The sequence below is a fragment of the Carcharhinus amblyrhynchos genome, chromosome 3 (genome assembly GCF_965287045.1).
Source record: "Carcharhinus amblyrhynchos chromosome 3, sCarAmb.v2.hapA, whole genome shotgun sequence".
In the NCBI taxonomy this organism is placed as follows: Eukaryota; Metazoa; Chordata; class Chondrichthyes; order Carcharhiniformes; family Carcharhinidae; genus Carcharhinus; species Carcharhinus amblyrhynchos.
In genome coordinates this window covers 16,082,442-16,105,894 of record NC_137326.1, presented here as the reverse complement: position 1 = coordinate 16,105,894, position 23,453 = coordinate 16,082,442, and the positions used below count along the sequence as shown (strand labels likewise).

General features: G+C 46.1%; 1 protein-coding gene across 2 annotated transcripts in view; it reads left to right on the top strand.

Annotated features, from left to right (window-relative positions):
• Positions 1–245: 245 nt before the first annotated feature.
• Positions 246–23,453, top strand: part of LOC145341344 (interleukin-17 receptor E-like) — a 78,142-nt gene continuing 54,934 nt past the window's right edge. Inside the window, exon 1 of one of the 2 annotated variants that reach the window (XM_080186264.1) lies at positions 246–461. In XM_080186264.1, coding sequence (XP_080042390.1) covers positions 339–461 — 123 coding nt within the window. In that variant the 5' untranslated portion in view covers positions 246–338. The remainder of the gene's footprint in view (positions 462–23,453) is intronic. The other variant, XM_080186265.1, reaches the window with a different exon arrangement.

The following is a 23,453-nucleotide window of genomic DNA, read 5'->3' as shown; positions in this document are numbered from 1 at the left end:
CACTGTACCTACTTTTGACTTCTTTGTAAACTTGTCCAAACTCCTGGTAGGCTTAACGCTATTTAATCAGACACAAGGCAGAGCCGACGGGTACACTGGCCCTTTAAGAAGTCTTGGCGAGTCGGGGGTGTGTGCCCAGTCTCTGCATTTGTGCTAATCGTTTAGGGATCAGGTTCCTCCGCTCTCAGGGGTGAGACTGAGGGAGTTCACAGCAGTGTTGCAGAACTGCCCACACATTCCTGAGTCACACTGTCGCCTTCACAGTTCACCCGCGCTCTGTCTGCCAGAGCACTGTCCTGAGGATTCACTGCAGTTTCTGTGGTATTTGTTCAGGCTGTATGGATTCAATGTGCAGGTACTTGTTCTCCCTGTGTTTGATGAGCGCTGTGCTAAGTGGGGGTCGCAGCAAGGTGAGAAAAATCACCAAGCACAGTGCCTATGGAGACTGGGAAGGACACCAGGTAAGTCCTAATCCTGAAATTCAGAAAGAAAAACCTCTTATTTTTCTCTGGAATATATTTAGTCAGATTTTTTTCAATGAACACGTGCAGTCGTTGTGCCTGCCTTTATACAGGGCTATTCTCACCTTGACTGGTGTGTTTTTGTGAATGAGAGCAGCAAACCCGTTTAATTCTATAATTGTGAGGGTTGATAACTTGTATAGCCTGGGCTAGGATCACATCTGTATTCCAGTGGGGTCAATTGTCCTGAATATGTGCTGAGGGTTTGGTGAGGAATATCCTCTCTGTATTGAAAGGTACACTGAGGAGGAGAAGAACACTCTAATGTGTATATAGGGGCAGCTAATGTGCATATAGGGGTGGCACAGTGGTTAGCACTGCTGCCTCATAGCACCAGGGACCTGGGTTCGATTCCAGTTTTGGGTGACTGTCTGTGTGGAGTTTGCACATTCTCCCTGTTTCTGTGTGGGTTTCCTTCAGGTGCTCCCGTTTCCTCCCACAGTCCAAAAATGTGCAGGTTAGGTGGGTTAGTCATGCTAGGTTTTTAAAGCTTATTTATTTGTATCACATTAACATTTCAATTAAGTTATTGTGAAAATCCCCTGGTCGCCACACTTCAGCGCATGTTTGGGTACACTGAGGGATAATTTAACATGACCAGTGCACCTGTCCAGACTGTAGGAGGAAACTGGAGCACCCGGAAGAAACCCATGCAGACACGGGGACAACATGCAACAGTGGCCCAAGCCAGGAATTGACCTCGGGTCCCTGGCGCTGTGAGGCAGCAATGTTAACTACTGTGCCACTGTACTGTCCTAAGTATGTGGGTTAGAGTTAACCATACTAAATTGCCCCTTAATGCCCCAAAGTGTGTGGGTTAGGTGGACTAACCATGGTAAATGCATAGTTATGGGGATGGGGTTTGCAGCCTTGTTGGGCTGAATGGCTTCCTTTTGTATTATTTGAATTCAATGTATATATCAAAGCCTCATCTCTTGTGTAAATGGATTGGAGGGAGGTACAATTGCTTGTGTGTACAACAACTGTGGTAAAATCACATGATAGATACAAGACCTCACTGACCTTCCGTGAAATGGAAGTAAGTGCAGTTTTGCACATACTGCACTCACAAATTGATGAATGGGGACACAAAGTATAATTAAGGATTGTACATTTGGAAATCAGTGACTGAGGTGTGGAGTGAGGGGCAGAGAGAAAATAGGGGATTTTCATAGTAACTTCATTGCAGTGTTAATGAAAGCCTATTTGTCACACAAATAAATAAACTTAAACCAATACAGAGATCAGGGAGACTGCTTTGGGCTAATGCAGGATCTAATTCAATAACAAGGAACACAGCACAATGCAGAAAGCACTTTTTGCAAATGTTGTTTGGGGAACTTTGTCTTCAAAAGCCAGAACTGAGGTTCTTATTGAAATGAGGAAGATTGAGAAGTGGTGTGGTCTTTAAAGAAGTGCTGTCCTTACGAAAAAATCAACATATGGAGGAGGTGCAGAGTTAGTTGCGCATTACTCTGATTATACACTGTGCACAAACTGGGGCAATGTGGCATTTCAACCTATTGCGCAAAAGCCTTCCTTCACAATCTCAACCAAAGTGTGGCTTGAGAGAGTTTTTACAGCTGAAACCTGAAATTTTAATATTGATTTTATTTCTGGTTGTGTTAGCTGCAAACTGGTTCACTCTGGTTTTGGCCAACAATCTTGAGGGGGCCTGGAGCCGTTGAACTGGCCTGGGATGCATGTCAATGTTAATAAAAAACAAAGACCATGGAATAAAGAAAATTACAGCACAGGAACAGGCTCTTTGGCTCTCCAAGCCTGCACCAACCATGTTGCCCAACTGAACTAAAACCCCCTCCCATTCCAGGGACCATACCCCTTCATTCCCATCCTATTCATGTATTTGTCTAGACATCCCTCAAAAGTCACCATCATATCAGATTCCGCCACCTCCCCCAGCAGCGAGTGCCAGGCACCCACCATCCTCTGTGTAAAAAAACTTGCCTCGTACATCTAAAGCCTGACCTTTAAAACAGATCAGGCTTCATTGCCAAGGTTGTCAGCTGGCCTGTTAACAGACTTTGTCAGCTGGTTGCCTCAAGTTTGCTTGTTTGTCAGCTAGCCAGTTAGATCAATTGGTTAGAGCATGGCGCCAATAATGCCCAGGTCATGAGTTCGATCCACATACAGGCCAAATACACCCACCTGGCATGCTGCTTGTTACATTCAGTCCTCTTGCGGTTATGTTGTTGGATCATTTTAAATAATGGGCCTCAGTTTTAGGGCAGCACGGTGGCATAGCGATTAGCACTGCTGCCTCACAGGGACCCAGGTTCAATTCTGGCTTTGAATCACTGCCTGTGTGGAGTTTGCACATTCTCCCCATGTCTGTGTGGGTTTCCTCCGGGTGCTCCAGTTTCCTCCCACAAACCAAAGATGTGCAGGGGTGGTGGATTGGCCCTGGTAAATACAAGCGGTTATGGGGATAAGGCCGAGTGGAGGTCCTGGATGAGCTGCTCTTTCAGAGGATCAGTGTAGACTGGAAAAAGCTGGAATATACTCTGCAGCATTCATGGAGAGAAACCGTGTTAATGTTTCGGTTTGAGTGATCTTTCATAGATTTCATAGAATCCCTACAGTGCAGGAGGAGGCCATTTAGCCTATTAAGTCTGCAGTGACCACAATCCCACCCAGGCCTTAACCACACAACCCCACCTATTTACCCTGCTAATCCCCCTGACACTAAGGGGCAATTTATCATGGCCAATCAACCTAACCCACACATCTTTGGAATGTGAGTGAAACCAGAGCACCCGGAGGAAACCCACACAGACACAGAGAAAATGTGCAATCTCCACGCAGACCCAAGCCAGGGTTCGAACCTGGGTCCCTGGCGCTGTGAGGCAGCAGTGCTAACCACTGTGCTGCCCTAACAGCTTTGCCACTGTGCTGCCCTTGTATCGAAGATTGTTACTCTGTCTCGAAGTGAGGTGTGAGTGAAAAACAAACCTCAATCCAACGTAAAGGGACAAAGAAACAAGACAAGAACAAACTGGCAAAACAGACATAAAAGAATAATAAGCCTGGACCAAAATAAGATGAAAGCCAAGGTTATGATCTGAAGTTAATGAACTCGATGTTGAGTCCGTAGGGCTGTGGAGTGCTGAGATGAAAGAGAAGTTGCTGCTGCTCATGTTCCTGTTCACTCTGAGGTCGGACTTTGCTGGCCTCTCTTTCTTAGTTCCTTTCTAAACTATGCAGTAACTAACCACGCCATTGGAGAGCCAGCAGTTCTTTGTATTATCCAACCATGGTGATCAAAGGTATTAGCAGGCAGTTACTTTAAATGTTTTTAGGTTTTGTTTATTTATTAGTGTCACAAGTAGGCTTACATTAACACTGCAATGAAGTTACTGTGAAAATCCCTGAGTCCCCACACTCCAACGCCTGTTCGAGTGCACTGAGGGAGAATTTTAGCACGACCAGTGCACCTCACCAGAATGTCTTTCGAACTGGCGGAGGAAACCAGAGCACCTGAAGGAAACTCACGCAAACGCAGGGAGAATGTGCAGACTCCACACAGACAGTGACCCAACCCCGGGAGTCTAACCTGGGTCCCTGGTGCTGTGAGGCAGCAGTGCTAACCACTGCACCACCGCGAATGCCTAAATGTCTAAAGGAATATGATGTGGAGATGCTGGCGTTGGACCTGGGTGGGCACAGTAAGAAGTCTCACAACGTCAGGTTAAAGTCCAACAGGTTCATTTGGAATCACGAGCTTTCGGAGCGCTGCTCCTTCATCAGGTGAGTGGAACTAACCTCTACTCACCTGACGAAGGGGCAGCGCTCCAAAAGCGTGATTCCAAATAAACCTGTTGGACTTTAATCTGGTGTTGTGAGACTTCTTATTGTAAAGGAATATGAAAGCTGGGACTTTTGATTGCAGCATGAGCCAGCTTAAAGGTTTCCAAGCACATGAATGTGATTTGAGTTTGAAACCTGATGGATTTCTGGAATTAAAGCCCAACAGGGTGCTTGGACAAGTCCAGCATGATGTGTCCAGGTAGCTGGAAGCAAAAGTGTGCTAGAATCTTCCTTGCTCCTTGTTTGAATTTTGCAGCTTATTCAGTGCTTTGTTTGCAGTTCACTCGGATGAAATGTCAGGCGGGACATTTGCAATTCTCTCCCCACGGATGCTGCCTGACTTGCTGAGTATTTCCACCATTTTCTGTCTTTGTTTCAGAGTTCCAGCATCCGCACTGTTTTGGTTCTGGAATGAGTCACCAAACTTCTGCTTATTTTCAGTGGAAAGACAGAGGCTGATAGAGATCTACAGAGGCGTAGAAGGGGTGGACAGTCTTAGGTTCTTTTCCCAGGGTGGTAGTGTCAATCACAAGACTGCACAGGTTCAAGATAAGAAGGGGAAAGGTTAGGGGTAATGTGCGGGCAAAGCTTTTCACACAGAGGTGCCCGGAACGCACTGCCAGTGGAGGTGGTGGAAGCAGGCAACATTCAAGGAGCATCTTTAAAGACACGTGAACGGGAAGCTAGCAGAGGGATAGAAGCTGCATAGGAGCAATAGGTAGTGGGTCCAAATAAGGATTAGGAATTGGCACAGGCTTGGTGGGGGCCTGTTCCTGTGTGCTGCATTGTTCTTTGCTAGTCTTTGTCCTTTGGATTTGTGCCAACACTTCGGAGTGTTCCAGCGTGCTGCACAGAGATTCTGTCGCGTCAGTTTTCGTTGTAAAATATTTTCCTGGGGCTACTTTCAAGGTCACACCTAATCCTTCGCCTCCTGCTTGACAAGACCATTCCTGTCAATTATATGCAAGTCAAGCAAAGGAACGCTGGCATCTTTAACGTGGCTTTTCTCAGAGATGGTCACACCTCCTAAAATCCTGCTGGATAGAGGATCGAACTGTTGCCAGTGAAAACTGGAGGGAATTCAGCAAAGGTAGAAAGAAAATCACTTGATTGTTGTTGCGTTCCTTTTGTGCAAAAGGAAATATGATCTTTTTGTTTTCCTTAAGTGTAATACTTCCACCTCACAAAGGTAGTGGACACATCAAAACATTGCTACCTCCCTTCTAAGCTCATAAGGTGATTAAGAAGTCATATGGAATCCTTTCTCTTATTAGCCAAGGTGTAGAATATAAGAGCAGGGAAGTTATACTAGAAAACATAAGTTCAGCCATAATGTGTGTGAGGTTCTGGTCACCTCTTGACCAGAAGATGTCAGAGGAGATTTACAAGGATGTTGCCAGGACTGGAAAATTACTGCTATGAGTAAAAATTGGATAGCCTGGGGTTGTTTGAACATAACATAAGAACATAAGAAATAGGAGCAGGAGTAGGCCATCTAGCCCTTCGAGCCTGCCCTGCCATTCAATAAGATCATGGCTGATCTGTCGTGGCTCAGTTCCACTTTCCCGCCCTCTCCCCATAACCCTTAATCCCCTCGCTTATCAAAAACCCATCAACCCGCGTCTTAAAAATATTGAGTGAGGCAGCCTCCACCACTTCAACGGGCAGAGAATTCCAGAGATTCACCACCCTTTGAGTGAAGAAGTTCCTCCTCAACTCCGTTCTAAACCGCCCCCCCTTTATCTTGAGGCTGTGCCCCCTAGTCCTACTGTCCTTTCTGAGCGGGAAGAGTCTCTCCACCTCTATCCCATCCATCCCATTCATCATCTTATATGTTTGCCTTCGAACAAAGGAAGCTGAGGTGAGGTTTGATTGAGATGTACAAAATTGTGAGGAGCTCTGGATAGAGCAGATGGGAAAGGCCTACTTACCTCAGGAGAAAGGTCAGTGACTAGACTGGAATTGGGGAAGGATTAGAAGGGAGATGAGAGAACAATTTTTCACCCAGAGGACTGTGGGGGTCAGGAACTCACTGCCCGGGAGGCTAGTAGAGGCTTAAACCCTTAACGTGTTTAAATGTTGTCCAGATATGCAGATTAAGTGCTGTAACCTACGGGGCCATGGACCAAATGCTAGAAAAACGGGGACCTCAATTTTCAGCCGGCACAGACATGATGGGCAAATAGAGATCATAGCATCTCCACAGTGCGGAAGGAGGCCATTTGGCCCATAGAGTCTGCACCAGCCACAATCCCACCCAGGGCCATATCCTCATAACACCAAGCATTTACCCTTCCTGGTCCCCCTGACACTAAGGGGTAATTTAGCATGGCCAATCAACCTAACCCACACATCTTTGGCCTGCGGGAGAAAACCAGAGGACCCGGAGGAAACCCATGCAGACACGGGGAGAATGTGCAAACTCCACACAGACAGTGAACCAAGCCGGGAATCGAACCCGGGTCCCACTGTGCCACCCTCAATGGACATGCTGGCCTACACCGTGAAAAAAATAAAACAGCTCAAGTTCAGTGGAGAGAGAATAGAGCTAACGTTTCGAACCTGAATGACCCCAGGGACATCGTTGGCTCTGTTCTCTCTCCACAGATGCTGTCAGACTTGCTGAGATTTATCTGCTTTTGTTTCAGATTCCAGCAAGCAATATTTTACATTTAGCCCAAGCTCAGTGTGTCACGCAGGTCTGTGTTCGTGTTGTAAATTCAGTTAAAAACTGTTACTCTCTTAATGCAGCAATGGTAAAAAAAACCTTTAAGACAGACCAAAAGATTTTATTCCCGTTTGCAAAGAAAAATTCAGCCAGTGATTCGCAAGCAGATAAGTACCTGAGTGGGGGCCTGTATCTGTGTCATCATTTCGATCATTTGAAGATGTTTTAAATGTCTGAACAATGGGCAGAATTCTCCTTCCTCGTGTCTGATGACAGGCACAATGGGAGACTATGGTGGGAGGCCCAGAAACAGGTTTTGCCAGAGTGAATTTACAGTGAGATCTTCTGATGGTGCCCACCATGGGGCTGAAAGCCTACCAGAAATGGCATGAATATCGTTTGCATCCGGTTAATAATCCTGCCCCCAATCCCTATACCAACAGGCAGCATGGTGGCACAATGGTTAGTACTGCTGCCGCACAGCGCCAGGGACGCAGGCTCAATTCCCAGCTTGGGTCACTGTCTGTGTGGAGTCTGTACATTCTCCCCGTGTCTGTGTGGGTTTCCTCCAGGTGCTCCTCCCACAGTCCGAAAGATGTGCTGGTTAGATGCATTGGCCGTGCTAAATGCTCCCTCAGTGTACCCCAACAGGCACCAGAGTGTGGCGACTAGGCGATTTTCACAGTAACTTCATTGCAGTGTTAGTGTAAACCTATTTGTGACTAATAACAAACATTAACTTTAACACAATATCCTCTAGCACAATGCCGATCGGAAAATGTGTCTGGAACAATGGGATGTGCAGATTTTGGGATTCACCAAAACAATGCCTGGGACTCCCTCCGGAATTTAGGATGGAGATTGCCCGCAACCCTGGACTCTGGATCGTCACAGCAGTGGTTTGGGGGTGTATTTGCATGTGGACCTTCCAGATACATGGCACGGTGGCACAGTGGTTAGCACTGCTGCCTCACAGCTCCAGGGACCTGGGTTCAATTCCTGGGTTGGGTCACTGTATGGAGTTTGCACATTCTCCCTGTGTCGGCATGGGTTTCCTCCAGGTGCTCCAGTTTTTGACCACAGTCCAAAGATGTGCGGGCTAGGTGCATTGGCCATGCTAAATTTCCCCTTAGTGTCCCGGGATGTGTAGGTTAGGGATATTAGCAGGATAAATATGTAGGCTTACGGGGATAGGGCCTGGGTGGGATTGTTGTTGGTGCAGACCCGATGGGCCAAATGGCCTCCTTCTGCACTGTAGGGATTCTATGATTCAGTGAACTGAAGTTAGTCCATCTTCCTGCCTCAGAGTGTTCATGGAGATCCATCTTTATTCTCATTAGATCTAATGGTTTAGATGTTCACGGAGATCTATTTTCATTTTCAGGTGGTCTACCTTCTTCCTTCGCTAGTAGGTCAGTGATGTTGGACCCCTTTTCGATATAACAATGGACTGTATCATCCAGGCTGCAGAATCTTTATGTCAGAGCTGTTCAGAGGCATCAGGAGCCAGCATTGACAAGGGTAGCTTCTGTCAGACAAACCTTAAGCCTGGTTCCCTCAGCATCAAGAACTGCTCAACCACAATACAAATGCATTGTGACAGTTGATGAGGAAGCTGGCACAAACCTGCCTAAATCTCTTCCTGTGGTTGCACAGCAGTTGCGCATGAATGGGATACAATAACAAGCCATTTATAAAAACATGTGGGTGCTTGTCTGATCCTGTGTGCGTGCGTGTGTGTGCGTGCGTGCGTGTGCGCGTGTGTGCGCGTGTGTGCGTGCGTGTGTGTGCGTGTGTGCATGCGTGTGCGTGTGTGCGTGCGTGTGTGTGCATGCGTGTGTGTGCATGCGTGTGCGTGTGTGCGTGCGTGTGTGTGCAATTAAAGACACCCTGTCGATGTGGGACTCCTACCAGTGAAGTGAGTGCACGTGTCTGCTCCTTCTGGCTATTGTCATTGTGGGTGGATTCAATACCACATTAATCCCCTGGCAAATAACCTGCCCAAAGCCTGCCACACACCCTCAGAGCAACTGACTGAGAGATCACCGAGATGATTCCAGCAGCAGCCTGAAAGAACACAATAAGAAGTCTCACTACACCGGGTTAAAATCCAACAGGTTTATTCGGTAGCAAAAGCCACGAGCTTTTGGAAGCGTTGCTTCTTCATCAGATGACTGGGATTTCAGTTCACAAACAGGGCATATAAAGGCACAAACTCAATTTACAAAATAATGATTGGAATGCGAGTCTCCACAGGCAATCAAGTCTTAAAGGTATGAAAGAAACCAGAGACAAAACAAGACGTTGAGGATGGTGATGATTCTGACGGTGATGGGCAGTACACTAGCAGCAGATCCAGCAGGGAGGAGGTGGCTGATGTCTGTGACTACTTCCCTACAATTCTGAGCACAGTTGTTGGTGTAGGAACCTTAGCCTCAGCTGATAGGCCCTCTCACTTCTGAGATACTTCAGCCTCTTTGATAGTTTCCTCGCCCACCTGTGGAGCGCTCTCCAATAAATCGCTCTCCTTTGTACACCTCTTTCCCACTCTCCTATACACCTCTCTCTCCTATACACCCCTCTCTCTCTTCTGTACACATATCTCTCTCTCTCGTACACCCCTCTCTCTCGTATAGCCCCTCTCTCTCTCTCTCTCTCCTATACACCCCTCTCTCTCTCGTACACCCCTCTCTCTCGTACAGCCCCTCTCTCTCTCTCTCTCTCTCCTGTACACCCTCTCTGTCTCTCGTAAAGCCCCTCTCTCTCTCTCCTGTACACATCTCTCTCTCACTCTCCTGTACACCTCTCTCTCTCTCCTGTACACATCTCTTTCTCTCTCTCTTTCTCTCCTGTACAGCCCCTCTCACTCTCCTGTACACATCTCTCTCTCTCCTATATACCTCTCTCTCTCTCTCTCCTGTACACATGTCTCTCTCTCTCTCCTGTACACCCCTCTCTCTCTCCTATACACATCTCTCTCTCTCTCACTCTCCTATACACCTCTCTCTCTCTCCTATACACATCTCTCTCTTTCTCACTGTCCTATACACCTCTCTCTCTCTCCTGTACACATCTCTTTCTCTCTCTCTCTCTCTGTCCTGTACAGCCCCCCTCTCTCTCCTGTACACCCCTCTCTCTCTCCTATACACCTCTCTCTCTCTCCTGTACACATCTCTCTCTGTCCTGTACAGTCCCTCTCTCTCTCTCCTGTACACACCTCTCTCTCTCCTATACACCTCTCTCTCTCTCTCCTGTACACATCTCTCTCTCTCTCTCTCCTATACACATCTCTCTCTCTCCTGTACACGTCTCTCTCTCCCCTGTACACGTCTCTCTCTCCCCTGTACACGTCTCTCTCTCTCCTGTACACGTCTCTCTCTCCCCTGTACACATCTCTCTCTCTCTCTCTTTCCTGTACAGCCCCTCTCTCTCTCTCCTGTACACATCTCACTCTCTTTCTCTCTCTGTCCTGTACACCTCTCTCTCTCTCTCCTGTACACGTCTCTCTCTCTCCTGTTGCCTGCTGATTCTATCGCAGAGTGTCACTGCAGCTCTGTGTGTTTTGGTTGATCTCTATGTCTGATGGATAACAACCATGGTGCCTTTTATTCTGCTGAGTTTTGCCCGAAAGCCTCCAGGTTCCTGAGAACATTCTGTGCCAACGCAAACTCTCTGTTAAATATTTGCCAGGATGGGAATTGATGAAGCAACTATTAGCACGAAGTCTTTGTTCAGAGTGAGGTGGTGTCGGATTGGGGTAAGCACAGTAAGAAGTCTCACACCACCAGGTTAAAGTCCGACAGGTAAATGAACCTGTTGGAATTCATTCAGAGAGGTCAATCTGAAATGTAAAATAAGGAAAGTCTCCTTAGTCCCCGGCTGTTGGTGATTTAACTGAGGATCACCTCACCTCAGGCGAGGGGCAAGATTGAGAAGGTGGGGCCTTCATGAATAACCTCAGCCTGTACAGGAATTGAACCTGCACTGACTGGCGTTGCTCTGCAGCACTAACCAGCCATTCAGCCAACTGAGCACACCGACTTCTGTGAAGCACAGATTAATTCCCTTGCCCCTTTATTGGTGAGTTCCCAGACCCATTGGAAACCTATGTTGGAAAACTGAACTCAAAAGAATGATTGCACGCACGCACACACACGCACGCACAGCAAGCAGAGGATCAGACAAGCACCCACATGTTTTTATAAATGGCTTGTTATTGTATCCCATTCATGCGCAACTGCTGTGCAACCACAGGAAGAGATTTAGGCAGGTTTGTGCCAGCTTCCTCATCAACTGTCACAATGCATTTGTGCTGTGGTTGAACAGTATTTCAGTTCTTGACGCTGTGTAATTATGATGGAAAATGTTGTGCTACTTCCTGACCCACGTGTGCTACTGAATACACCCATCTGAGGAACACATGTCACTCACAACCAGATGTGCCCTCAGAATCCAGATGTACTTTTACTTCCCACTCGACCCCATTGATCTCGGGTGTTAGACCTCTGCCACCCTTCCCAAAGCTCTCCGCCACTGGGATATCCCTCAGTCAGGGTGTTTTTAATTGCGCGCGCGCGCACACACACACACACACACACACACACACAGACACAGAGCAAGCGGAGGATCAGACAAGCACCCAGATGTTTTTATAAATGGCTTGTTATTTTACTCCATTCATGTGCAGCCGCTGTGCAACCACAGGAAGAGATTTAGGCAGGTTTGTGCCAGCTTCCTCGGCACCTGTCACAATGCATTTGTGCTGTGGTTGAACAGAATTTCAGTTCTTGATGCTGAGGGAACCAGGCTTAAGGTTTGTCTGACAGGAGACAGAAGCTACCCTCGTCAATGCTGGCTCCTGATGCCTCTGAACAGCTCTGACATAAAGATTCTGCAGCCTGGATGATACAGTCCATTGTTATATTGAAAAGGGGTCCAGCATCACTGACCTACTAGCGAAGGAAGAAGGTGGACCACCTGAAAATGGAAACAGATCTCCAGGAACATCTAAACCAGTAGACTACAGGAAGCAGACCCACATATAAGAACGTAAGATATGGGAGCAGAATTAGGCCACTCCGCCCATCGAGTCTGCTCCGCCATTCAATCATGGCTGATTTGTTTCTCAACCCCATTCTCCCTCCTGTTCCCAATAACCTCAAATCACTTTACCAATCAAGAAGCTATCTATCTCTGTCTTAAATACACTCAATGACCTGGCCTCCACAACCCTTTGTGACAATGAATTCCACAGATTCACCACCCTCCGGCTGAAAAAATTCCTCCTCATCTTGGTTCTAAAGGGTCATTCCTTTACTCGGAGGCCGTGTCCTCGGATCCTAGTCTCCCCGACTAATGGGAACATCTTCCCCATGGAAATTCGGGTGCTGGATTTGTGGATTTCCTAGATTTCAGCTCCTAGGCCCAGCAGGTAAAATATGAAAAATAATGAAAAGAAAGTCGTAGACCGCTAGAAGCTATAAAGGATTGTGAATGAAGCCCAGTCCATCACGAAAACCAGCCTCCCAACTATCGACTCTGTCTACATTTCCCATTGCCTCGGAAAAGCAGCCAGCATAATTAAGGATCCCACACACCCTAAACATTCTCTCTTCTACCTTCTTCCATTGGGAAAAAGATACAAAAGCCCGAGGTCATGTACCAACCGACGCATAGATCCATAGAACCATAGAACGCTACAGCACAGAAACAGGCCTTTTGGCCATTTTTGGCTGTGCCAAACCATTTTTCTGCCTAGTGCCATTGACCTGCATGTGGACCATATCCCTCCACACCCCTCTCATCCATGTACTTGTCCAAGTTTCTCTTAAATGTTAAAAGTGAGCCCGCATTCACTACTTCATCTGGCAGCTCATTCCACCCTCCCACCACTTTCAGTGTGAAGAAGCTCCCCCCAATATTCCCATTTAAACTTTTCCCCCTTCACCCTTAACCCATGTCCTCTGGTTTTTTTTCTCCCCTAGCCTCAGTGGAAAAAGCCTGCTTGCATTCACTCTATACCCATCGTAATTTTATACACCTCTATCAAATCTCTCATTCTTCTACACTCCAGGGAATAAAATACTAACCTACTCAACCTTTCTTTGTAACTCAGTTCTTCCCTGCTACCATCAGACTTCTGAATGGACCTATCTCACATTAAGTTGATCTTCCTCTGCACCCCAGCTATGACTAAACACTACATTCTGTACGCTCTCTTTTCCTTCTCTAAGAACAGTATGCTTTGTCTGTAGAGCATGCAAAAATACTTCTTACTGTATGTTAATACATGTAACAATAATAAATCAAATCAAATATTCACACTGCGACTCAGGGCATAAGATTTGAAGGTTTTCAGCTCCTTGCAGAGTGTGGGACATTGGACAAGGGGTCAAGTATAATTGATACAAGTTGTGATTCTTGTCAGTCTCATTCCACCATGTGATTACCCAGCATGGTGGAAGATGAACCAAATGGACTCTGATCTTTTGAAATCTAGCAGTTCCCATCTCCCTATATCTTGTTGGTATTGAGCTTTCTTGCTACCCCGATTCTCAATGATGTATTGAATCTTTTTGTAAATTCATAGAATCCCTATGGTGTAGAAGGAGGCCATTTGACCCATCGGATCTGCATTGACCACAATCCCGCCCAGGCCCTATCCACATAACCCCATGCATTTACCCCAGCTAGTACCCCTTAACACTAAGGGGCAATTTAGCATGGCCAATCTACCTGACCTGCACATCTTGAGACTGTGGGAGGAAACCGGGGCACCCGGAGGAAATACGGGGAGAGCTTGCAAACTCCACAGAGACAGTGACCCAAGCCGGGAATCGAACCCAGCCCCCTGGCGCCATGAGGCAGCAGTGCTAACCACTGTGTCACCGTGCCGTCCCAAGTTCATACCGTCAACTCTTGTCACTAATGAAAACCACTGTTTTACTGATGGCGAGTGGTTGGAATTGGTTTCAAGATGCTCACTCTCCTTCAAAAGATCAGTGATCTGGCTGTGGAGTGTCTGCATCCCATTTCTGACTGATGGCTAGAGGAGACTCCTGTCTCCATTTCCCTTTGTTCCAGTATTGTGCAGTGAATTTCTCAAGCTGTTTATCAAGGCAACAGGAATTATGCCAGAGGGAAGATTGCCTATCTATCTTGTCACTCCATCTGGTCAGATTTATAGACAGCCATTGAATCTGCCTTATGACAACAATCAAGGAAATTCAATAAAGTAATTCGATATAAAGGGTTCCACCTAAAAACGTATATTGTTTTTGTTGTTCAGTTTGTGCAGAATGGCCTCCCTGGAATAATTTCTCTTCAATTTCTGAAATCAGACCAGGGGTCGGTGCTGGGGCCTCAGTTATTTACCATTTATATAGATGATCTGGAGGAGGGAACCGAGTGCAGGGTGTCGAAATTTGCTGATGACACCAAGATTGGGGGAAAGGCAAATTGTGCGGAGGGTGTGGAGAGTCTGCAGAAGGATCTAGATAGGCTGGGCGAATGGGCCAGGAAATGGCAAATGGAATTTAATGTTGGCAAGTGTGAGGTGGTCCACTTTGGTAGGAAGAATGGTAGGAAGGACTATTACTTACGTGGCGAAAAACTGCAGCAGGCGACGGTGCAGAGGGACCTCGGGGTCCTTGTGCATGAGTCGCAAAAACCCAGCTTGCAGGTGCAGCAGGTGGTCAGGAAGGCGAATGGGATGCTGGCCTTCATAGCGAGGGGGATTGAATATAAAAGTAGGGAGGTCTTGCTGCAGCTGTATAGGGCATTGGTGAGGCCGCAGCTGGAGTACTGTGTGCAGTTTTGGGCGCCGCACCTGCGCAAGGATATTTTGGCCCTGGAGGGAGTGCAGAGGAGGTTTACTAGGCTGATACCGGAGTTGAGGGGGTTGAGCTATGAGGAGAGGCTGAATAAACTAGGCTTGTACTCGTTAGAGTTTAGAAGAATGAGGGGAGATCTCATTGAGACGTATAAGATGATGAATGGGATGGATAGGATAGAGGTGGAGAGACTCTTCCCGCTCAAAAAAGACAGTAGGACTAGGGGGCACAGCCTCAAGATAAAGGGGAGGCGGTTTAGAACGGAGTTGAGGAGGAACTTCTTCACTCAAAGGGTGGTGAATCTCTGGAATTCTCTGCCCGTTGAAGTGGTGGAGGCTGCCTCGCTAAATATTTTTAAGAAGCGGGTTGATGGGTTCTTGATAAGCGAGGGGATTAAGGGTTATGGGGAGAGGGCGGGAAAGTGGAACTGAGCCACAACAGATCAGCCATGATCTTATTGAATGGCGGGGCAGGCTCGAAGGGCTAGATGGCCTACTCCTGCTCCTATTTCTTATGTTCTTATGTTCTTATGTTCTGATATTCGACCCATTGAGTCTGCACTGAAAAAAATCCCATCTATCCCCTTAACCCCACACATTTACCCTGCTAATCCTCCTGACACTAAGGGGCAATTTAGCATGGTCAATCCACCTAACCCGCATACCTTTGTAGTCTGGGAGGAAACCAGAGCGCCTGGAGGAAACTCACGCAGACAGAAGGAGAACGTGCAAATTCCATGCAGACAGTCACCGGAGGCCAGAATTGAACTCGGGTTCCTGGCGCTGTGAGGCCGCAGTGCTAACCACTGTACCACCTGTACTGCCCAACCACATTGAACATAAGAACATAAGAAATAGGAGCAGGAGTAGGCCATCTAGCCCTTTGAGCCTGCCCCGCCATTCAATAAGATCATGGCTGATCTGTCGTGACTCAGTTCCACATTCCCGCCCTCTCCCCATAACCCTTAATCCCCTCTCTTATCAAAAACCCATCAACCCACGTCTTAAAAATATTTAGCGAGGCAGCCTCCACCACTTCAACGGGCAGAGAATTCCAGAGATTCACCACCCTTTGAGTGAAGAAGTTCCTCCTCAACTCTGTTCTAAACCGCCCCCCCTTTATCTTGCCTGGCACCCTTCTTAAACAACAGCGTAACATTAGCCGCTTTCCAATCTTCCGGCACTTCCCCGGAATCCAGCGACGTCTGGAAAATAACCACCAAGGCATCCACTATCACCTCCGCCATTTCTTTCAGAGCCCTCGGATGCATTCCATCCGGTCCTGGCGACTTGTCCACAATCAGCCCCTCCAGTCTGTTGAGCACCTCCTCTCTAGTAACAGTAATGTCATTAAGACCCTCCAGTCCTACCACCTTTCCATCTCTAACACCCGGCAAATTATTCACGTCCTCCTCCGTGAAGACAGAAACAAAAAAGTTATTCAGGACCTCAGCCATATCCCCATCCCCGACCACTAAGTCCCCCTTCTCATCCTCTAAGGGACCAACGTTCGCCCTAGCCAGCCTCTTCCTTTTTATATATTTATAAAAACTCTTGCTATCCTTTTTTATATTAAGCGCTAGCCAAGCTTCATAGTTTCTCCTACCCTTCTTTATCAACTTCTTTGTCAATCTTTGTTGACATTTAAACCTCTCCCAATCCTCTTCTCCCCCACTACTCTTAGCAACTCTAAACGCCTCCGCTTTTAATTTAATTTTAATTTTAATTTAACACTTTCCTTCACCTCCTTCGTTATCCACGGCTTATTACCTCTCCTTCTACTGTCCTTTGCTGTCGGTCTGGAGTCACATATAGGCCAGACCAAATAGGAACTGCAGATTTCCTTCTTTAAAGAACATTAGTGAACCATATGGGTCTTTGGGTGGGGGGAATTGTAGTAAAGCATGATGTAATGAAGAGTGAGGCATGAAACTTGGGTAGAACAACTGTGAATCACAGTCAGTTTGATGCTTGTGGGTGGCTCGCATGTGATGATAGATTGAGTCATTGCATTGTGCCTCGCCTCTGACCCTGATAATCCTTCACACCCAAATAATTTATAATTACTAAAAATGTGGGATGATTAATGGATTCATTTTGCATTCATGCAGAGAAACACGCATAGAAACTGGAAACAGAAGTAGGCCACTCAACTTTTTGAGCCTGCTCTGTCATTCATTATGGTCATGGCTGATCATCAAATTCCATATCCTGATTCCCCCTTTCCCCCATATCCCTTGATCCCTTTAGTCCCAGTAGCTATATCTAATTCTTGAAATTGCACAACATTCAACTACTTTCTGTGGTAGCGAATTTCACACATTCACCATCCTCTGGGTGAAGAAATTTCTCCTCAGCTCAGTCCTAAAAGGTTTACCCCTTATCCTCAAACTATGACCCCTAGTTCTGGTCTCCCCCACCATTGGGACCATTCTTTCTGAATCTACCCAGTCTAATCCTCTCAGAATTTTATAAGTTTATATGAGATCCCCTCGCATTCTTCTAAACTCCAATTAATATAATCCTAATCAACTTAATCCCTTCTCGTATGACAGTCCTGCCACCCAGGAACCAGACTGGTAAACCTTTGCTGCACACCCTAATTGTCAGAGCATCCTTCCTCAGATAAGGACACCAAAACTACACTCAATACTCCAGGTGTGGCCTCATCAATGCCTGATACAATTACAGTAATATCCCGATCCCTATACTCAAATCCTCTCGCTATGAAGGTTAACATAAAGTCTTCTTTACTGCTGCTGTACCTCTTTCAACAACTGATGCATGAGGACATCAAGGTCTTTCAGAATATCCATCCCTCTCAATTCACACCCATTCAAACAATAATCTGCCTTCCTATTTTTGCTTTTGAAGTGGATAACCGTGCCCATGTTAAATTGCATCTGCCACGCAGATACCCACTCACTCAGCCTGTTCAGATCACACTGAAGCATTTCTGCATCCTCCTCACAGCTCACCCTCTCACCCAACTTTGAGTCATCTGCAAATGTGGAGATAATACATTTCGTTCTCTTTTCCAAATCGTTAATATATAAAGTGAACTGTTTGCTTCCCAACTCAGATCCCTGCGGAACCTCACTAGTCACTGCCTGCCAATCAGGAAAAGACCTATTTATTCCAGCTATTTGCTTCCTATCTGCTAACCAGCTTTTTATCCATCCTAAGACACTACCTGCAATCCTACGTGCTTTAACTTTAAACAGTAATCTGCTTTCGACCTAGTCAAAAGCTTTCTGAAAGTCTAAATAAATAACATCCATCGGTTCTCCCTGATCAACTGTATGAGGAATATTGTCAAAGAATTCCAGTATCAAGTCTGAGATTGACCATTGAATGGGGTCTGATGGTTACCATGGCATGTGGATCTCATGCCTTCCTTGTCACGGGTGCTCCCTGCCCACCTCGGTCCCGGGATGCCATTCTCCTGCTTTAAGTTAAAGTCGGTGTAAATAATGGTGGTTTTAGGTATAAAACTCTCAACTGGAGTATTGTGCCCCACTCTGGGCACCACACGATCGGAAATATATGAAGGCGTTAGAAAGAATGCAGAAAAGATCCACAAGAATGAGGTTTGATAGGTTTGTATTGGGAGATTTGCGGTGATTGGACTGAGATGTTCAAAAATAGGGAGCCAGAGGTCATCGATCTGGCAGTAGAAGCAGTGGCAGCTCAAGGAAAAGGGGTTTCACCCAGCAAGCATGAAAGATTTACTATAATGTTACCGGGACTTGATGATTTGAGTTATAAGGAGAGGCTGGATAGACTGGGACTTTTTTCCCTGGAGCGTAGGAGGCTCAGGTGTGATCTTACAGAGGTCTATAAAATAATGAGGGGCATAGATCAATTAGATAGTGAACATCTTTTCCCAAAGATAGGGGAGCCTAAAACTAGAGGACATAGGTTTAAGGTGAAAGGAGAAAGATACAAAAGAGTCCAGAGGGGCAATTTCTTCACAGAGGCTGTTGAGTGTCTGGAACAAGCTGCCAGAGGTAATAGTAGAGGTGGGTACAATTTTGTCTTTTAAAAAGCAGTTAGATAGGTAAGATGGGTGTAGAGAGATATGGGCCAAATGCGGGCAATTGGGACTAGCTTAGTGGTTGAAAAAAAGGGTTGCATGGACAAGTTGGGCCAAAGGGCCTGTTTCCATGCTGTAAACCTCCATGACTCTGAGCAGTTAGGACCTGGAATGGGGACAGATCAATTGAGGCTTTCAAAAGAGAATTAGCTGAAGAAAAAGAAAATGCAGGACTACAGGGATAAGGTGGGGGAGCTGAGACTGGGTAAGCTGCTGTTATTGAGAGCCAGCAGACACAATGAGCCAGATGGCCTCCTTGGGTGCTGTACCCATTCATCACAGAAGATTGTTGTACTCTCTGCTATTCATAATGACTTAATATCACCCTTTGCTGACAGAAACAGTAACAACTCACCCAAATGTTTAGTTTCCAATAAACCCATCAGAAAATGAGACGTTGTGTTTTGGAACTGGCCTAATTTTGGCTGTAGTTACCCTGAGTAAAACGCCCTTCACATTCCAAGAACACAATTTACAGTAAAATGCAGAACATTGATGGGTATGTTCCAGTAATGAATAAGAGAGTCAACTGTGTTCAACTTATGAGTTTTTTAAATTAATTCAAGGGATATGGGCGTTACTGGCTGGGTCAGCATTTATTGCCCATCCATATTTGCTCTGGTTTGCTAAGCCATTTGAGTCAACCACATTGCCCTGAGCCTGGAGTCACGTGTAGGCCAGATCAGGTAGGAAGGCAGATTTCCTTCTCTCAAGGACATTACAAAGAAGAAAGAAAATTACAGCAGAGAAACAGGGCCTTTGGCCCTCCAAGCCTGCACCAACCATGCTGCCCAACTTAACTAAAACCCCCTATCCTTCCGAGGATTATGTCCCTCTATTCCCATCCTATTCATGTATTTGTCAAGATGCCCCTTAAATGTCGCTGCCATATCCACTTCCACTACCTACCCTGGCAACGAGTTCCAGGCACCCGCCACCCTCTCTGTAAAAAATCTGCCTCGTACATCTCCTTTAAATCTTGCCCCTCGCACCTTAAAGCTGTGCCCCCCAGTAATTGACTCTTTCACCCTGGGGAAAAAGCTTCTGACTATCCACTCTGTCCATGTCTCTCATAATCTTGTAGACTTCTATCAGGCCACCCCTCAACCTCCATCATGAACCAGTTGAGATTTTTACTACAATTGGTCATTTTCAGATTTTTTATTTCCAGATTTTTATTGAATTCAAACTTCACCATCTACCATGGTGGGATTCGAACCTGAATCCCAAGAGTATTACCCTGGATCTCTCGATTTATTAATCTAGTACAACAATCACCAGGCAGGAATGTCCCCTTCCAGTCAGGAAGCACTTCAGCAGAATGGATATTCAGCCTCCAATCTTTAAGTAAGCGTTCTCCAAGACACGTGACAACGCAGAATTGCCGGGTAGAAACTGACAGCTAAGTTCTGTACACATCAGGGTGGCCTCAACCGGGGTCTTGGATTCATGTCACACCAGGTGTAACGCTCACCATTTGGCCTAGGCTTGCAAAATCCTACTAGCTGTCCTGGCTTGAGACAATTCACACCTCTTTCACCTGTGATTATCCCTATCTCCATGCATACTGTTCGTACCTGTAAAGGCTTGATTACCTGTAAAGACTTAATTATCTGTAAAGACTCGCATTCCAATCATTCTTCACATTCCAATCTCTAATTATCTTGCAGTTGTGTCTTTGCCTATATATGCCATGTTTGTGAAGGAGCTCTGACAGCTCGTGATTCCAAATAAACCTGTTGGATTTCTTACTGTGCCTGCCCCAGTTCAACGCCAGTATCTCCATCTCATGATTATTCGCCTAGTGACAATACCACTGCATTACTGCATCTCCTGTGTATTATGAATACACTGTGCAATCCTATCCTGTTGTTCTGCAACTAACTGGAGCTCTGCTGAATCAAATCATTTATTGTCATGATGTTAATATTTTTAACGTGCGGGTTCTCTTATCACTTTGAGTTACTTACGTTACTGTTACGGACAGGAGGTGATTTAATTTAGAGTAGCTCTAGGTTCTCCTCTTACTACCTGTCCAGAAACAGAAAAGTGTGTTTTATTTTTGTATTTACCCTTTATAAGCGGGGACACATTTTTACCAACCTTTCCATTTTGGAGAGATCCAATCCTTTATTCTTAACCCTCACAGCAAACTTGAGACCGGATAAAATCGGAGGCTTGGTTTATTTTACGCACACTCAAAATGCAGGAAGCCCATTCCAATGTCCCTCACTTTTGCATTCATATGATAAAAGTTAGGCTGCACTTGGAATATAGTGTACAATTCCGGTCGCTACACTACCAGAAGGATATGGAGGCTTTGGAGAGGGTGCAGAAAAGATTTACCAGGGTGTGGCCTGGCATGGAGGGCATTAGCTGTGAGGGGAGGTTGGAGAAACTTGGCTTGTTCTCACTGGAACGATGGAGGTTGAGGGGCGACCTGATAGAAGTCTGCAAGAGAATGAGGGGCATGGACAGAATAGGTAGTCATAGGCTTTTTCCCAGGGTGGAAGGGTCAATGACTAGGTTTAAGGTGCAAGAGGCAAGGTTTAAAGGAGATGTATGAGGCAGATTTTTTTTACACAGAGGGTGGCTGGTGCCTGGAACCCGTTGCTGGGGGAGCTAGCGGAAGCGGATTTGATAGTGACTTTTAAGAGGCGTCTTGACAAATACATGAATAGGATGGGAATAGAGGGATATGATCCCCGGAAGAGTTAAGGGGTTTAGTTCGGTCGGGCAGCATGGTCGGTGCAAGCCTGGAGGGCCGCAGGGCTTATTCCTTTGCTGTAATTTTCTTCTTTGTTCTTTAAAAGATGAGGAAAGGAAAGGGTGTCAGGGTCAAAACCATAAGATTGATAAAGCCAGACTCTGGAATCAATGAGTCCAATGGTGTATATCTTCAGTCCTTTCCATGTTGAAACTGATGCAGAATGAACTCTGACTTCCGTGATAGGGGAAGGCATATAGCCATGAATTCACCTCGTAGGCATGGTGGCACAGTGGGTAGCACTGCCGTCCCAGGTTCAATTCTGGCCTTGGGTCACTGTCTGTACGGAGTCTGCACATTCTCCCCGTGTCTGCGTGGGTTTCCTCTGGGTGCTCCGGTTTCCTCCCACAGTTCAAAGATGTTCGGGTTAGGTAGATTAAGGGTTGCCCCTTAGTGTCCCAGAATGTATCCAAAGATTTGTAGCTACAGAAGTTCCGATGTTTCCGTAGTTCAGTGTGTTGACAGGGGTCACGCAATTTAGACCTGGGCTAAAGACTTTCTGTTGCTATCTCTAAAGTTGTAAATGGTAGACAGAGGCAGCTTGCTAAGCTGGAGTCCTGCTTCCACCTTGAGGTTAAAAAGTGACTGCAGACAAAAAACCCAAATGCTGTGTAGCAGCTCAAGTCTCAGTCATGTGACTGGGTGGTTGCGAGTTGAGTTATTCAGTTAACGAGACTCCTTGCTAAAACCCGTCATGCTTTGAGCAGGTAACTTTAGAACCATTAGTGCAACGTTGGAGATGTAGGGTCCCAGTAGCTCTGTTTTACCCAGAGCTAACCGGGACAGATATCTTGTCTGCTAATCCATTGTGTTCAGTAAAAAAACCTCTCAATGCCAGGTTGAAGTCCAACAGGTTTAGCTGGAATCACGAGCTGTTGGAGTGTCGCTCCTACATCAGGGTGAGTGGAGGTAGTTCACAAACACGGCATATATAGATAAAGACACAGTTGCAAGATAATTACAGATTGGAAAGTGAAGAATGGATGGAATGCAAGTCTTTACAGGTAATCAAGTCTTTACAGGCACCAACAGTGTGTGTGGAGAGAGGGATAATCACAGGTTAAAGAGGTGTGAATTCTCTCAGTCTGGTGACACTTATCCAAATGTCGGAGGCTGAATGTATTAGTGCTTCCCGAAAGGAAGGGAACACTCCTACCTGGCAATTGTGGCACAGGACAACGCAGAATCGCCAAGCAGAAACTGATAGTCAAGTTCCGCACGCATGAGAACGGCCTCAACTGGGATCTTGGGTTTACGACACACTACTTGTAACCTCCACCATACTGCCTGGATTTGCAAAATCCTACCATCTGTCCTGGCGTGAGAGAATTTACACCTCTTTAACCTGTGATTATCTCTGTCTCCACGCACACTGTTGGTGCCTGTAAAGACTTGCATTCCATCCATTCTGCACTTTCCAATCTGTAATTATCTTGCAACTGTCTCTTTATCTATATAAAGGTGATCTTGAGGACACATGACAATGCAGAAGCACTACCTCATGGAATCCATTGTGCTGGCTTGGCTGGAATGTCCATACAATGCAGGGAATGTCACATTCCGGAGGTTTGGACGTGGAGAACTACCATTGTGTGGTGACAATTTTATCAGTCCTGTCATTTGCCCATTAATTTTATATTTAGCCAGGATAATTATAGATATATATTTTTATATTTTCCTTCATGTTTTCTCATCATGCCATTATTTTTGCCCCGAACAATGACAATCCTTTTGTCCTCAGT